At 32.6% G+C, this 18,549-nt stretch overlaps 1 protein-coding gene across 7 annotated transcripts in view; it reads left to right on the top strand.

The window, feature by feature from the left end:
- LOC132749902 (vasodilator-stimulated phosphoprotein-like) overlaps positions 1-18,549 on the top strand; it is a 54,052-nt gene that overhangs the window by 16,615 nt on the left and 18,888 nt on the right. For 6 of the 7 annotated variants that reach the window (XM_060739826.1, XM_060739825.1, XM_060739822.1 and 3 more), the window contains exons 2-8: positions 4,494-4,659; positions 7,767-7,932; positions 8,672-8,813; positions 9,529-9,578; positions 10,227-10,567; positions 10,975-11,103; positions 13,121-13,251. In XM_060739826.1, coding sequence (XP_060595809.1) covers positions 4,494-4,659; positions 7,767-7,932; positions 8,672-8,813; positions 9,529-9,578; positions 10,227-10,567; positions 10,975-11,103; positions 13,121-13,251 — 1,125 coding nt within the window. Of the gene's footprint in view, positions 1-4,493; positions 4,660-6,751; positions 6,773-7,766; positions 7,933-8,671; positions 8,814-9,528; positions 9,579-10,226; positions 10,568-10,974; positions 11,104-13,120; positions 13,252-18,549 lie in introns of those variants that run through there. The other variant, XM_060739827.1, reaches the window with a different exon arrangement.

The following is an 18,549-nucleotide window of genomic DNA, read 5'->3' as shown; positions in this document are numbered from 1 at the left end:
ATGAAATTTTTTCTTTATACTTACATGTTCTATTGATATATTAACTTTGAATTAAGGAAAAAATTCTGCTAGGAAGTGCAGTGGTAGCCATTTAAAAAGAGATAAGATATTATAAAAAGATTCATATAAGTTCATACAAGTTCTACTGGTACTTACCTTATTAATTAATAAATTAGTTTATTAGACTGATGATATTCAAGTAAAAGGTAGAAAAATGCACATCTATAATATTCTTTTGATTTTCAATTGGCTTGCCTGTGCCCCAGTATCAGAGATTTTTATTCAGGGAGAATTTTAGGGAAAATATTTTGTTATTTAACTTATTTTGCAAAGGGGGAAGTAAAAATTTCTCTAAGGGGAAACAGCAAGACCACAAACTGTTCTATGTGCTTCATGTGTAACTTTATCATTTTAAATTGAAATCCCTTCAGAAACAACATACTGTTCCTGAATTTCAAAGCTTGGTAAATTAATTAAATAATGGTAGAAGGGTAAATGTACATGAGGTGTTACAATGTTCCCCTATATGTTTGGTATGAGAGATTCATTTATTCCAAAATCAATTGGATTCAGATAACCCAGTATCCCCCATTGATCTGTCTGACAATTTTGATAGACATGATTACATTATAACTTGAGAGAAATTTGGGAAAAAAATCAACTTGTGATTTATTTTACTTTGAAGCAATAAATAGTTCAGATTTTTCCCTGGATTTCTCCGCTATATAATGTTGATGTTGATGATCGAATGATGTATCCTGAAAGTTGAAAGTAAAATATTCCTGCTGGGGTTAGGATTCATTGAGTTTAGAAGGAAAATCTCGGCATGTTTTCATAATTGGCAAACATTAGCACAGTGTCTATGGTGTCTGTGGAACTTAAAGGTATAGAGTGAAGTAATCGAAAATGAATTATATAATGGAAAACTGATTTATGTCTAAAGTAGTTTGAGTAGGCATTTCATGAGTGAATGAAATCCCCATTTTAATCTTTCTATTAATGAAAACCAGACACAGAATTTCTGTTTCTACTATACAGATCTATTTATAGGTTGTAAATTTTTTAAGAGCCTTTCTCTATTGTTATATTTATCTTTTTTAACCATTAAATAGAATATTGTCTGTAATAATAACTACATGAATATTTCTTATAGATATCAAATTATCGAAAATTTATCAGCAGGTCAATAATCAATATAATTAAAGTCGCAGCTCTGTTGATTTTTAAAAAAATTAGCAGCATCTTTCAGCATTGTTGGTTTAGTGGTATAAGCCATTCATCATTGTTGCTATATACATCCCAGGCCAGGCAAACCAGAATCTGCTGTTTGTAGCTTTTATATAATATTCTTATGTAGACTTAAAGAATTGGCAATGCATTAATTTTGTGGCGAATTTTTGGCGTAAATGAAAAGCATCATGATTGTTACTTAGTTTATTAATAAAATATGCACTAAACACTTGTAGAAACGATTGGATGATAGCCTTATAATCTTTCTGTAAGGTTTCAAGATCTTTAAATTAACTTAACTGCTGGTAATTTTCTATTCATTGAATAGAATTTGTGAACTGGTGTTAGGGATTTGCTTGAGATGATGAAATATTTAATACAATGTATTAAGATTTATAGCATGTTCGACATTTAAAATGTTTGTAATACACCAAGGCTTTTTTGTTTATTGTTGATTTTAGTAATGTGCCCAGTTCGATCACAGTGTAACTTTATATGCATGTAATATAGTGACATTTAATACCAAAATGCCAGAAAATAATTACATAAAGTTTATCTTAAGGTTACCGCAACATTATTTGTATTCATATTAGAAAGTTGTCATATATTATACTTAACCCTTTCAATGTTAGTGGGAATAATGACATGACTATACCAACAGCAGTATAGAGCCAAGCAGGTGCAATCCTTATACTGAACACTTAATAATGACTGCCCAATTTTAACATTTTAAAATTTTGAATTTTTTAAAATACTTTAAAGTGGACATTTCAAAATTTGAATGATGAGAAGTCCACATATTCTACCAAATTGAAATTTTGTATTTTGTGTTAAGTTTCATTTGACAAATGTATTGTGGATTAAAATAAAATTCAGGAAGTGACCGAGTAAGAATATTTTCTGATCAATTAAAAGTTTTTTCTAGACGCAATATATATTAGACTTCCTGTTTGGAAACTGTGTTTTAACCCCATAACAGCATAAACTGCTAGACAAAATACAGTTTTCATGTTAATTCATGAAACAGATGTGAGATAACTGTAGCAGACTCTCACAGGCTTCATTAAACTTTCAGTATGTTCATTCCTTAATAGGTCTACTCCTTATATTAATTTATCCCCATGGTGAATACATCATACACGTTCATCACACTAAAACTAGTCCTCGGAGAAAATTCTGTACTTTCCACTCTTAGCAATATACAGATATCATGCAAAACTTAAAGAAAGATTTATGTAATTGTAGTCTGCATGCTTTTTATTGTTTTGCATATTTTATTCAAGGATATTATTTTTTTCATCTTATGAATATAACTGAATTTCCTTGTTGATCTTTAATGTTTTTCACAATTTGATTTGGACATGCTTTTATAATCATATTGTAAACCCCAAAAAATTTAGTAATACGAGCCTGCAAAGAAATATGCTGTTCCTTTTTCTGTCCTTGAATGAATATAACATACAAATAGGTCTATGTTTAAATATTCTATTAGCATTTGGTGTTCTGACTTAGACTTGTCATTAATTTTTTTTACCAACACCACTTATGTTGTATAAAATATAGCAAAATAAACTCCTACATGTAAATCATTATACAAGTTATATCACAATTCTGATATAGTGACCATTTCCCAGCCATCACAGTTGGCAAAGACAGAATAAATTATTTTCCTAAGAAGAGCCACAATTTTTTTGTAAACTAACCTGGAAAAGTTTCTGCTTCTGTCAGGATTCAATCATGGCAGTGATTTAGAGAATACACCCTTAACCTCTTGGCTATAGAGACCCCTCATGTCATATGGATACAATAGATTGTGAGAAAACTTATTGTAATACTAAATCAACAAGTGCTGAAAAACCTGAAACAATCATTATAGCATGTTTATAGATCAAATATGTTTCTTATTTACAGTTTACAGGCACTGAGTAATGATACACATGGTATTTGTTAATTGCCTTTATAGGTATATATATAAAAAGTATGTTGTGTAAAAAAACACACTAATAAATCATGCAATGTTGAAACAATGTCAGGTTATTATATATACTGGTATAAAAGTAAGAACAACTTGTTATGCTTGCCTCATAAGAACAGGAAGATATTTCTGTCACAGGAAGGATTTTACTATTTGTACCGGAAAATATGAGACAGTTATGACTCGTCATATAAAAAGAATGTAATGATTTTGTTCGGAAATTGGCCTGTCCAAAGTAAACATGGGGCTGCTGGAAAAGAAACTATTGATTTATATGAAATCCTGTTTTCAGATTATATGATTGATGGTTTAATTGATCCAGCTTGCCTTTCTGTTGATATATTGTATATTAATTTTATTAGATCTTTTGAATATTTCTGTACCTAGCTACCTAACAAGTTACTATAGCCAAGAAAATCACTGTAATGACACAGAGATGATATTCATGATGATAATTATGATGATGTTTAACATTAAAATAGTTAAATTTAGTTGAATGGCGATGATTTTACTTGAATCGTGATGAAATTTCAATGTTCTTATGTGATTGTTGATGATAATGAATGCAGTAAAGTAAAACTAAAAACGTCCTGATATTAAATTTTACTATATAGTTGCCATCTTACTAGTAAGTCTCTCATACTATAGATAGTACTATCAGTATAGCTTCTTACTCGTGTCAAAACTTATGTGAACAAATATAAATGATTACCTATAATTGGCAGGTAATTAGTCAGCTGGGATAGAATTAGCAAGTGGATAATTTTGTAATATGATACACAGTTTTCAGCAAGAACTATTGAACAGATGGTCTATCAATATTCATAGGTGATAATTTCATATTGCCATCAGTTACTGGCACTATATGACTCAGCCCGTAACCATTCATTCAAACTCACATGAACATTCTTATGTGTTACTGTTAATCATTACACACTAATTATTGCGGCACTTGTTTATGAAGTGCTCTTTCTGCAGATTGATTTTATTGGAGCATCTGTTGTAGAAATTTACCATGCAGTCTAGTATTCATGTTTTAAAAGTTCCTTAAATACAGTGCAGAAATGAAACTTCACATAATGTGTGTTAAGAGGTTTGAAGTTATTGAAGTGTGTGCGGTTTTAGACCATAAAATTTTGTATTCAGTTCATGCCACTGGACCTCTTAAGTAATTTGTATTTTTACCATCTTCCCCCCCTCCCCCCGTTTCCCGATGTTGAAACCTAAGTTATATACCTGTTCATTTATTTGTCCTACATTTGATTTGTTCCTTATTGTATGTTTTCAGTGAAATACCAATTTGCCAGGCAAGGGCAAATGTCATGACATACGATGACATGAACCGGAAATGGATACCAAGCGGATCATCACCTGGTCTCTCCAAAGTTCAGATCTACCGACATACAGTTAACAATTTATTCAGGGTGGTGGGACGTAAACTAAAAGACCATGAGGTATGAAATCTGAATAATAAACATATATGTTACGAGAGGGACATTTAAACTTAAATGGTGTCAATTGTGTGTTATTACCTCTTCAACAAAGCATTTGTGTGTGAAAACGTTGTTTTGTGCTACTTAAAAATCCAGACAAGGAAGTGCATGTAGAAGAATTTAGAAAACAAAAAAATAACAAATCCTAATTGTTATTTCAGGGGTGTAGCTTCCTGTATGCCATATAAATACCAAAGTCAATACTTTCTTCATGAAAATGCAAAAATTAATAAGGGGTAAGGGTAAATTAATGGAAATGAGGTGCTTTGTGTTTCTTTATTTGAAAACTATTTAGGTATACAAAGTATATGTAAATAAAAGAATGTGAATAGCTGAATTTAAGCATTTAATGATTTACTTGTCTACTTGTAGTATCTAACACTCACAGTCCCCTAAAAATATTCATGTACTAAAAAGATACCAAAGTGACACCCCAAAAAGAGCAGAGCAAAAGGAAATCACATACGCCCCCATACCCCCAGAAATTAGATCTACAAATGAATTTAGTCTAAGCAAAGCCCCTGTAATGATGTCTACTCTGCAACATTACATGTAAAGTGCTATGTTTAATATATGAGGGAGACAGACTGTATTTATTAGAGACTGACCATCATTTACCAAGTGTTTAATTTCACACGTTATATCGTCTGTATCTACCACAACTTCTCACATATCAATTATATTGACCGAGACAAGAGTGTGACCAATGTTTCATTAGTCTAGTAGTTCAACTTTTTAACACTAATACAGTAAATCTAGACTGAATAATAACCATACAATTTCCTAGGTAATCATCATTCAGTGCAATGATCTTTATTTTTAGCCAGTCATGTACATGTATGCCTCCTCCCAGAGACACAGTCTTGTTACACAGTCTTAGTCTTAGTAATTCCTTATATCTAAATATCTACATATATTTCTCTTTAGTCTTACCGTTGGTAAATTAGCAGAGATAGCCATGTCACTGACAAGTGACTGTCATTCCAATATACCTCCGAGGAAAATGAATAGATAAATCAACTTAACTGTATAATCAACATACCCATCTTTGACTGGCCTAATTCTATGATTACATGATTGTGTTGGTTAAAGAATAACCATCTTGCCATTTTTATGCTCAAGGATCTAAAATGATTGCCGAATTATCATCGTAAGGAAGTAATAATGGTCTGGGTTGTTGGTAAGTTAAATTAGTAATCCTCTGAAGGACACTGATCCAAGCGTTTTGTAGACGGTATTGTTGTACGTATGGTTTATTGGCTGTAGGCAAGAATTGATATACGTTAGTAACTTTCTGATGGAGATATTGTCTCTATCACTCCTTCCATCTCATGTGAAAGTCAATAAGTACAGTAAAGGTTTATTGGCTTTGTTTTTATTTATGTTGTAAGTAGCAGAAATATTAGTTTGTCATGAGTAAATATTTAAAGGGGCAGGAACTAAGAGAAAAAACTTGGTTGTAAATCCCACTGTATGACTCACATTACTCCTTCCATTCATAGATCTCCTGAAGCTAGATACAGTTAACATGATTTCTTTACAAAATAAAGAACAGAATGTTTCCTTTAGAAAACAAGGGTGACAGAGGAAGCAAAAATGAAAATACTTGGGGAAGAATGAATATTTGGCTAATAAAGTAAATCCACTTAATATTTTGATCATCTGATTAACCTAAAGGGAATTTTTTCTCTAACAGTGTAACAGTTTAGATGCTTCATTGAGCAAATAGCTTTTTATCTGTAAAAAACCATTAAAGCTACAGTATTATAGTAGGGCATAAACTTTAAATACAGACACTGTTATGTTTTACATCAATGAAACTAGAAGTTAAACTGCCTCAAAAATGTTTTGATTGTTTACGCCAGATTTCGTCATGAGTCAAAATCAATACAGAGAATTCCATTAGCTACCTTTTGATAATGCATTCTTGAATCACATGCAAATGTATCGATGAAAAATGCAAGCTTTTTACTGTGGATGATCTGTAAGGGCCATGAGTCATGGTACTCTTAAGGCGCACAATGCCACATGACAGTTTTACATTTTGTATTAATGATTAAAATTAAACAAACAGGTAAGAGTTAAATGTTGCTTTTTCAATTTATCGAAGATTATATAAATTTTCCATGTAAGACATTGATAAATTTATTTCCTGTCATTTATTTACTGATTTAGCTTTCAGTATTATAAGAATGTATTTTAGTTGTTGATGAACTTTATTTAAATTACTTTAGAGATTTTTCTCCTCAAATGATATGATGAGGAAAAATATTTCTAAAAGTTATCTGAATAAATGTTAAATGGTCACAGTGGTCACATTAGACCATTAAAGAGGAGATAAATAGAATTATATTTGTTACAATTTCTGCCTCATATTTTGGGTACAATTGAGGAAAACTTTTTTTAAGTTTTCTCTATTACATACATTTGCATGTGGAATTAAGACAAAAATGTTAAACTATATATTTGTATAATATCTGTAGAATTTCTAAAAAAAACTATGGTAGCTTCTTTTTTTCAAAATTGTTTATTTTTATTTTGAACAAAATATTTCTGATGCCTTTATAGCATTTAATAGCTTGAAAGTCAAATTAAAAATTTTGTGAATTCAGTTGATGACAAAATAAGACTTTGACTGTATATGTTATTATAACAATAAGAATTTGATATAACTTTATATTCTAACCAGATTTTTGATATTGAGGAAGTAAAGATAAGTACAACAAACTAAAATTTACCATCTGATCCTGGCCTGCACTGTTCACTATTCAGTCAGTACATATTTTGCTACTTTATTTGTCAATGTTATTTAAATATTTGAGCCGCGTCAAAACAAAACTAACATAATGGGTTTGCGACCAGCATGGATCCAGACCAGCCTGCGCGCAGTCTGATCAGGATCCATGCTGTTCACTATCAGTTTCTCTACTTGCTATAGGGTTTATAAGGGAACAGCATGGATCCTGATCAGACTATGTGGATGCGCAGGCTGGTCTGGATCCATGCTGGTCGCAAACCCATTATGTTGGTTTTGTCGTGACGCGGCTCATTTAAATTATACATTTCAGGTGGTGATCAATTGTGCCATTTTAAAGAATCTGAAATATAATCAGGCCACGCCCACATTTCACCAGTGGAGAGACAGTCGTCATGTATATGGTCTCAACTTTGCAAACAAAGAAGATTCAGAAATATTTGCCAATGCCATGCTTGCAGCATTAGACACACTGAACAGTAAGTTCTATTATAGAATGTAGATTAATGCGTTTGACAATGTGAGGATATATGAAGAAGATTTAAGCGTTGATCTGTGAATTGGGTGATTTGGGTTTGATTCCCAGACTGTCCTGGTCACTTTCATTGTGATTGATCATGAAATCCTTTCTACAATCAATATCTTATTGAAATATTTTTTCAGTTCATACGTTTTACATTAATTTTGTGTGTAGGAATAATATACATGTTCTATTTTAGTGTCATGACCTAGTGGATAACCTGTCTAGTATTGACAGTACTGACTCTTAATCTAAAAATTGCTGGTCGGGTAGGTTTAAATCTCATTAGGGGCAAGTCTTTATTTCCTTGAGCAAGAAACTTTACACTAATAGCTTAGTACTGGGTAGTTCCAGGAACAGATTTGAGAGTGTTTTATTAAGCTTATAGTCTCCAACACTATCAAACTAAAATAAATTTATATAACTTAATAAACTTTATTGCAGTGTCCTTTGTCAAAGATGTATTTTCAGCCTCTGTTTTCAACATTTTTTTTTCAAATGAGAAAAATTATATTAATATGAGCACATGCTCTTATTTATCAATGGGGTTAATATAAAAAATACTGGTAGATATAGATTACAATATTTTACGGTTCTCTTCAACAGGTTTATATTTTTGTTCACATTAGCTTATAAATAGAATTTGTATCAAGAAAAAATATACATCACAGTATATTTATTATAAATTGAATTTATAGATCAAGGGAGACAAATGGCTGCCCCAGCAGCGCCCGCCAACCCTCCTCCCAGTCATCCTCCAGCTGGGTACCAGCAACAGTTTACAGCACCACCACCACAACAACAGAATGGACCACAACAACAAATAACTGAAGATAATAGGTAACATTTGTATACATTTATATACATCATTGATAAAGCATTTTACTATTAATGTGACCTTACTTCTGAGTTTAAATTTAGGGTGAGAAACATCTAGCTTGTTTGCTTATTGTCTTTGGATGTACTTTGAAAGGGCTTTGTTCCCACCTGTGTGTATAGTAATATATGCAAGCACATCTGAGATTTTTCTTTGTCATTGCATGTGAATGTGAGAAAGCTATCCAGCTAGCTTACAGAATGTCGGTGGTTCTACTTAGGTGCGTGTTTGTGCCTGAAATAATCTTCAAAGGTGCACATGAGGTCTTCCTCCACTAGTATACCTGAAAAGTCGTCATATTACTTATACTGTGTTGTTGCAATGTTAAACCGAATATAAAAAAAAAATGAAAAAAAAAAATGAAATGAATGGGTTTTATGATGTATTGTCTGTGATCTTTGATTCTCAATTATCTGAAATCTAGAGCTTTCATCTAGTGCAAGAAAAACTAATATTAAACTAAATTGTTCAGTTTGAAAACAATAATGTTTTCTTACCGTCATTGGTTTATGATTAATTTGTACGGTATATATTTATAATTATGTTGTAACTTACAGAATAATAATTTAGTACTCAAATAGTGTCAAGCAGGCAAGGTATTATAAAACTTTGTGAATAAATGAATATTACATAGATGTTAATGAAACAAGTGTTTTAATTTTTGTTGTTAATTCACAGGTCTTCAAGACCCGACTTTCAGACTCACATACGTCACCCATCTGGTGGAGGTGAGATCACATTTCTTATACAAATATACCTCTCTGATACAGTATTCCAGCTAATATTTGATTGAAATATGATTTATTTTAGAGACATGGATTATTCATTATGCTTATCATTTTAGCTGGACTACTTCCCATTTATTAGTTGTTTGTTTGTTATGCACTCTTGACATTTATTTTAGTTATACTTTCCATATAATTTTATCTTAAATCTTCCCATACTATTGGATAGTTACAATGTAAGGTCGCAGGATAAAAGGTACTTGAATGAATTTAGGAATATGAAGTGTACAATATTACAACTTTTTAGGTTCGAAGTCCTCAATTTATTGTAAGTGTAAGTTGTTAGTTATGTTTCTGACATTACTTTTTTTCTCTGTTATAATTTTTATGTTAAACTGTTCAGTTATGGAGTCAAAAAAATGACCATTATTTGTAATTTTTACAGTTGCAAACTCTAATTAAATACAGATATTTTTATTGTTCTTATGTCATTGTAGATATATCTAAATTCAGTCTTATTAAAATTTCATGTTCATTTCTAAATATTAGAATTAACTTGTGACAGTGTTGTGGGTAAAGTAGGACGCAGATCATCCAGAAGATCAATGTGTTACTATGATTTAAATGTAAGATATCATTGATATATTTCAGCACCAGCTCCCTATGCTGCCCCACAAAATCAGCAACCAGAACATGTGATTGCTCCACCACAGCCGCCTCAACCTCCAGCCCCACCAGCTGCCCCGCCCGCTCCCCCTGCAGCACCCCCAGCACCTCCTGCCCCACCATCAGCCCCTGCTGCCCCACCAGCACCTCCTGTACCAGGGGCACCGCCTGCCCCACCCCCGCCATCTGTAGGGGGTGGAGCTCCTCCTGCCCCACCACCGCCACCAGTAGGAGGAAGCAGCCCATCTGAAGATGGTGGAGGGGCACCACAGGGGCTTGCTGCAGCTTTGCAAGCAGCAAAATTGAAGAAATTGAAAAAAGTAGAGGTAAATGATCAATAGAAAATCAATTTCCTTTTTCTGTTCATCTGTATATAGTTGTGATTTTTCTTGGTAAAATGTTTTTCTGTTCAGATTTCTACATTTTGCTGTCATAAATTAAAGCATAAAATATAATCAATAATATATTTATGGTTTTAATTTTCATGCAGCTAATCTTAAGTTGATAGGTATGTCATTAGTCTAAAAGAGTTAACAGAGGTTATTTTTATGTTTCCTTCTGCCATTTAAGGTAAAATATACATTTGAACTTTATTATAAGTATGTGTTATTTATTTCAAACATTATTATATATATTTCTAGTAGATATACAGTATTACTTGTGCAAAAATATATATGTCCATGTTAAAAGGTAGTAACAACACTAATAATATTATTTATGTATCTATAAATAGACTGATGGAGAGGTAGGAAGTGTTGGTTCAAATACGAGTAACAAACCACCTATAGGAGGGGGACCAATGGACCACATGAATGAATTACAAAGAAAAATTATGTTAAGAGCAACCAAAGCAACACAAGAGGTAAAACTTTCTGTCAGTCAATAAACACATTTATGTTTCAAGCTACCAAACAAACACAAGAAATAAACATTTTCTGTCAATCAATAATCATTTATGTTTCAAGCTACCAAATCAAACCAACACAAGAGGTAAAACTTTCTGTCACTCAATAAACATTTATGTTTCAAACTACCAAACCAACACAAGAGATAAACATTTTCTGTCAATCAATAAACATTTATGTTTCAAGCTACCAAACCAAACCAACACAAGAGGTAACATTTTCTGTCAATCAATAAACATTTATGTTTCAAGCTGCCAAACCAACCCAACACAAGAGGTACATTTTCTGTCAATCAATAAACATTTATGTTTCAAGCTGCCAAACCAACACAACAGAAGAGGTTCATTTTCTGTCAATCAATAAACATTTATGTTTCAAGCTGCCAAACCAACACAACACAAGAGGTACATTTTTTGTCAATCAATAAACATTTATGTTTCAAGCTACCAAACCAACACAACACAAGAGGTACATTTTCTGTCAATCAATAAACATTTATGTTTCAAGCTACCAAACCAACACAACACAAGAGGTACATTTTCTGTCAATCAATAAACATTTATGTTTCAAGCTACCAAACCAAACCAACACAAGAGGTAACATTTTCTGTCAATCAATAAACATTTATGTTTCAAGCTACCAAACCAACACAACACAAGAGGTACATTTTCTGTCAATCAATAAACATTTATGTTTCAAGCTGCCAAACCAACACAAAATACAGGAGGTAAACATTTTCTAAATATTTACTGTCAACCCAAAAGAAAATGCTATCAATACATTTTAACCAACAAATGATAAAATATAACAGATATAAATTACTGTGTATTGCTAATAATACATTTTATTATATACTTATAAATGAAATATTGAGAAATATTGATGAAATAAAATGCGTATTTTCATTTTCCGTATTTTCACTGTAAAAATTTATTTTTCACTGCAGTGAAACATATTTTCCGTATTTTCACTGGTGTCTTGCCGGACTACTTTCTTTTAAATTCTGCCAGTACGGGAAAATCTTTCAAATTTTAATATCAAAAAAGAGAAAAATGTATATAATAAACAGAAAATTCAAGTTTTTTCTATAAATACATGATTTATTTTCATCTTGTGGCATGAAAATTACCATATTTCACTCGTGGCTACCGCCACTCATGAAATATTTATTTTCATACCACTCAATGAAAATAAATCATGTATTTATAGAAAAAACTTGAATATCCTCTATGTAATTGAGGGACATCAGATGGTATATAGTTATATCCAAATGTTATAAAAACAAGAGAGATGATGTGATAAAAAGAAATGTATTTATTATATACTTATAAATGAAATATTGAGAAATATTGATGAAATAAAATGCGTATTTTCATTTTCCGTATTTTCACTGTAAAAATTTATTTTTCACTGCAGTGAAACATATTTTCCGTATTTTCACTGGTGTCTTGCCGGACTACTTTCTTTTAAATTCTGCCAGTACACAAAATTTAAGGGAAAATCTTTCAAATTTTAATATCAAAAAGGAGAAAAATGTATATAATAAACAGAAAATTCAAGTTTTTCTATAAATACATGATTTATTTTCATCTTGTGGCATGAAAATTACCATATTTCACTCGTGGCTACCGCCACTCATGAAATATTTATTTTCATACCACTCAATGAAAATAAATCATGTATTTATAGAAAAAACTTGAATATCCTCTATATAATATTATGTAATAACTTTGGTATAATCATATTATGATTTAAGGGCATGTAAAGTAAAACTTCTGTGTTTTCTTGTTGTTACAAAAACCACATGCCATTAATAATATCCAAGGACTTTTTGCAAACATTGTAATAGATTATTACAAGAATTTTGTCACCCTAGAACATTTAGATAGGACATCATCAACTTGAATTATTGTATTCTTACATAGTAACTTAAACAGTGTTAAACAGATACCTTACTGTTCTTTGTCGTATCAGGACACTTCGCCAAGAAATGTAAGCCCCTCACCGACACCCCCAGTACAGACGGCGACAACTAGACCATGGGAAAAACCAGCTAATGGTAACAAAATTACAAATGGAACAGGATCACCAAAACTAGCTAGAAGGTATTGTTGATAACAGTAAATTAAAGAAATTGTCATTAATTTTATAACTTACATAACCACTGATAGACTATATATATAAAATACTGCAAACAATAGATAGAAGTATAAACCGATTGTTTCCCTTAGTTTCTAGGTTTTATGTCATGGCTGTAATTTTGTTCTGATTTTATGTAGTGATTTTTATTTGCTGTATATGTTACGCTGTTTTGGTTTAGAAATATATCTAAGTTGTGTTTTGATTGGAGAATGTGTCCTTATATCTGTCATATGAAGCTGCTATTTATATTGTTGATATACTATTCAGCTCACCTAAGCACTAAGTGCTGGGAGGTGAGCTTTTGTGATAGCATGATGTTGGTCACAGGTAGTTTATACTTAATTTCTTTAAGTAATAGCCTCTTAAAGCACTTAGTAGATTTTCACTAAACTGTATAGGAATGATCCTTAGGTAGCTTTCTACCAAAATAATATGAGTCGTGTCATGACAAAATCAGCATAGTGCGTTTGCGACCAGCATGGATCCAGACCAGCCTGCGCATCCGCGCAGTCTGATCAGGATCCATGCTGTTCGCTTTCAAACCCTATTACAAGTAAAGAAACTGATAGCGAACAGCGTGGATCCTGATCAGACTGCGCGGATGCGCAGGCTGGTCTGGATCCATGCTGGTCGCAAACCCACTATGTTGGTTTTGTCGTGACGCGGCTCAATTATAGTCTACCTGCTTGGCTCAAGAGGGAGAGCAGCAGATTTGTATTCAAGAGGTAGCTGGATCCTCATGCGAGGCGTTATTTGTCTACTGTGACAATTGATCTTGCACTTGAGTCTATTGGTCATTTGTTTCTCACTGCTGTTTCAGTAATCATGTGGGATAAGTAGTAGGCCATTTGCTGAGGAAATGTTAATTACTGGTTAGGTATCCAGGAAAGTTAGTAAGGTGAACTGACTGCGAAGATATGAAATAAAAATATGTTAAAGTCAGCGTAAACTAGATAAACAAAAACAATAGATGGTTCCATTTGGGTACACAAGTATGAAAAATATGTATGAATCCCCCATGCATGGAAGTATGTGGCCTGGATCTTAGTTATTTGCTTGTAACAATAATGATTTATAATTTACTTATTTATTGCATAACTTTGCTCAAAATTGGCCTGCTCAGTTTATTTAAATATGAGAAATCAAAATTTCACCTTTGATGACTTTGAATGAGATAGAGGAATAGAGGAATTAAAAGGAATTCAGGTGAGCAATTTAGGAAAGTAATGGCCCTCTTGTTTTAATTTTTGTTTTATTTGTCTCAATAAGTTCTCAACTTACCATGATGGTATGCGATGTCAGTCCATGATCTACAATAATCTAATATTGATAATGAATGTGTCACAGGGTCAAATATTTCCGGTGGAACAGAAACAAAACTCTGGGCGTAGGTTCGATGTTTTTAATGACTCCAAATAAAAATGGTCTAAAAATATAATAAAATAATTATACATCTTACAAATACAATACATAGAAAAACAAAATACAATGAAATAACAATATATACACAATCGACGCGGAATAAGAAAATACATAAGAAATACAATTAATATTCTAATATTAATACTATTCTTACCACAGCGTCTGTAATTAAACTATTTCAATATAAATTGAAATAGGTAAAGTAAATGTATATCTATATAAATGTTAAGTTTTTACTATGTCTGACTCGTAAGAGATGACTGTAAAGAGTGAGCGGGACAGGAAAAGCAAACAGTGCGCAGAAGTAAAGACTATTTAAAAGAACCAATGGATATCTCTCTCACATAGAATCATACATAAACAAACACACCAATTGGATAAGTTACAAGAAAGAAAGAGTGACCAGTGTTCACGATATTGCACGGGTGAGATCGACAATGTACATCATTGACGGAAATTGTCGATTTTCACCGATTCAATACCGGAAGTTAAACTTATACGATAAAAACTAAACGTAACCGAATAAAAACGCGCGTGCACGATGTTTCCGCTTAAAAATAAAACTATGGAAAGCAACGGCTGCCATTACTATATAATTTCAATCTGTGACATTCTCCCCTGGTAGGAGAAAATGGCTCCTGACATTTTCCTACACTAATTAATTTACAGAATCTATCAAGTTAAAATACATTTAAATTAATACTACCTAACCTATTTAAGTAAATTCAAGTAAATTTCAGCAATATTTATTTAATAATTAAACTGAAATTAATTTTAAATTTTAAGCCAAAATTTTCCAAAACAATTACTGAAGTTAAGATTCTGAACATCTGAAAAGTTTCTAATCAATAAACAATTGCGAAAATAATACATCTGCTGAAAATTAAAATATCAACAATCATTTGCTGAAAATGAAAATATCAACAATCATTTTCCAATTTGCATCAACCTATAAAAAACACATTTAAAAACATACTCTATCTCATTAATGTATACTGAAATAGATATATAAGAATAACATAAAGTTGAAATTCAACTTCAAGAGTAATGGTACATTAAAGGCACATATTGACATTTAGCATGTTAAAGGTACAACACTAAATTTGTCAACATTAAAGGTACTGCACCATATTTTCTGAAAAGATAAATATAACATTTTCAGACACAAAATTCAGTTAAAATATCAAAAAGAAATGCATTTAATATGAATCATTAACCTTAACATTTCGAAATGCAATATACATATTTCATTTACTTGTACTCTCTTGAAAATCTGAAATGTAAATTGCACACACAGAAATAATGATTTCTGATATAGATTTTCATGTTTAAACCTGAAAACTTTATAACTATTCTGTAATGTAAAACACAGAAATTAAGTTCAGTAAACAAAACACATATAAATCAAAACTGAAATACAATATTTCAATAATTTATATGGAAAATCAAAAGTCATATCTATTATGTGACATTCTCCCTGATCTGCAAAAGATTGAGGATACAAAATGTCATGATTTTGAAAATCAACATTTGCTGTAATGGGTCTAACCCACTCACCATACCTATCTGGTGGTTTTCTAACCCTTGATGACCTTCGAACAATACTGGGGTCATCTGTAACAAGAGAAAAATTGTTACTATTAGAAACATTAGTATTTAAATTACTATTTGATAAAATAGCATTATTATGGGAACTACTAAATTGGTTTCCACCTGAAAAATTAGAATATAGGTTATCAACAGAAAAATTATCTCTAAAATGTAAATTTGGAGAAACATGTTGAGACCCTAAATTCTGTGAAAATGATGACATCTCTCCACCAGTAGATGACAACTGATCCTCACAAACAACATGTGTATTGTTGGTTGGCTGCACCGGTCTTAGTACACGGGGCTTGGATGCTGGTCTTCTATGTGGAGGAATGTATCTAGGAGTTTCACTTCCTGTGCTGCAGTCTGAGTCTGACTCTTGCTCTGGTACAACTCCTATAGTCTGTTCCCTTCTGTCTGGTCTGGCTTTTGGCTTAGAAACCTGCTTTTCACGTTGTGTCTCATCGTAAGTGTAAGGTATAGACATCAGAGGAAGAGGGAGGTTTCTATGTAGGGTATTCTCTTTTCCCTTGCCAGCTTCTTTCTTCAGTTTGTAGACTGGAATGTCTTCATTGGGGATGCCTACTATGATGTAAGGTTCCTTCTCCCACTTGTCATCTAACTTGCCTTTAGGGGTAACGTTCCTGATGAGGACTCTATCACCAACATCTAATGTAGAGGGGCAAAACCTTAGCAACATAGTAGGTTTTTGTGTCTCTGTCCTTTTTTTGATGGGGGGTTTTTTGGGCAGTTTTGTATGAAAACCCCTTCCTCTTTTTCCCAACCCTTGTCAACATAGGATTTCTCTGGACTTCGATTTTCGGGTTGGGATGCTCGATCCCCAAAGGAATGAAATCAATGGGCTGGGTTTTTGGGTCCCAAAGGGAACATAAAATAATGGGGAAAGGAGTAGCCAAGTAGATTTCATTTTTGGGTTTTGCATTATAGGCAGGGAACAAAAAGGCCCTTGGGAACAAAGTTTTCCCCCAAATTGCTTTTAAAACCCTCCGGGGGTCCGATTTTTTCCCCAAAAGCATACCGAGAAAACGTGGGATTTTAAAACGCTGGGTTGGGTCCATTTACCCATAGGTGTGGTAGGGTGTTGTTCGAGACTTCTCCACCCCTGCAATCCTACACAGCTCCTGTATAACCTTACTTTCAAAGTTACGGCCCTGATCACTGTGCAGTCTTGCAGGAAAAGAGTAGTGACAGAAGAAGTTCTCGAACAACACTCTTGCTGTTGTGTGGGCTGTTTGGTTTCTGGTCGGTATGGCCTGGGCGTACCTAGTAAAATGATCAGTAATAACTAGGATATTTTCATATCCACCACTAGATTTCTCTAATGATAGATAATCAATACAGACAATCTCCATAGGATAAGAAGTCTGTATAGGTACCAATATGGGCAGAAGGTTTAGTTGGCGTCTTTCTCCTTATGCAATTCGGACAGGTTCGAATCCTTTCAAGGACATCTTGTTCCATATGGGGCCAAAAAAACCTCTGCTTAACAAGCCATAAGGTCCTATCACGCCCTTGATGACCAACCTCATCATGTAAACCTGTCAAGGCAATACCTCTAAAATGAACTGGTAACACTAATTGAAAAATTTCATTACCATCTATTTCTACTTTTCTAAAAAGGACTTTCTCCTGTATAAAAAGAGAAGACTTATGTCTAATATAAAATTGTACTGCCTTGGACTCTTGTTTAATTTCCTGTTGGTTTAAAAATAATATTATTGTTTAAAATATGATAAAATCTAGCAATATCAGGATCTTTTTGCTGTTCCTGTGAAAATCAACACTTGAAAAATCTGTAAAATCAATAATAGGTTCAGGGTTAAGTTCAAGGTCACTATCACCTGAAACAACAACACTTTCTGCTAAAGGAAGTACATCAGATTTTCAATAAAGCTGAATTACACATTGCCTTAATAACATCTGATAATAAAACAGTTTCCTTTGCAGGATTTTCTAGGTCGTCTGCTTAAGCCATCAGCATCAGCATTTGATTTTCCACACCTGTAAACAATTTTAAAATCATAGTTACTTAATGCTGCTAACCAGCGATGACCTGCAGCATCCAGCTTGGCCCGAGGTGGTTACATATGTTAAGGGTTGTTGTCTGTCCTGACTAAAAAAGAATTTCCATACAAATAATCATGGAATTTGTCAGTTATGGCCCACTTAAGACATAAAAACTCTAACTTATGTGCCGGATAATTCCTTTCGCTAGCACGTAAACCTCT

This window comes from Ruditapes philippinarum, unplaced genomic scaffold (genome assembly GCF_026571515.1).
Source record: "Ruditapes philippinarum isolate M1 unplaced genomic scaffold, ASM2657151v2 ctg628_1_1_1_1, whole genome shotgun sequence".
Taxonomy (NCBI): Eukaryota; Metazoa; Mollusca; class Bivalvia; order Venerida; family Veneridae; genus Ruditapes; species Ruditapes philippinarum.
Note: the sequence above shows the minus strand (reverse complement) of the source record. Positions and strands in the feature narration are given on the sequence as shown.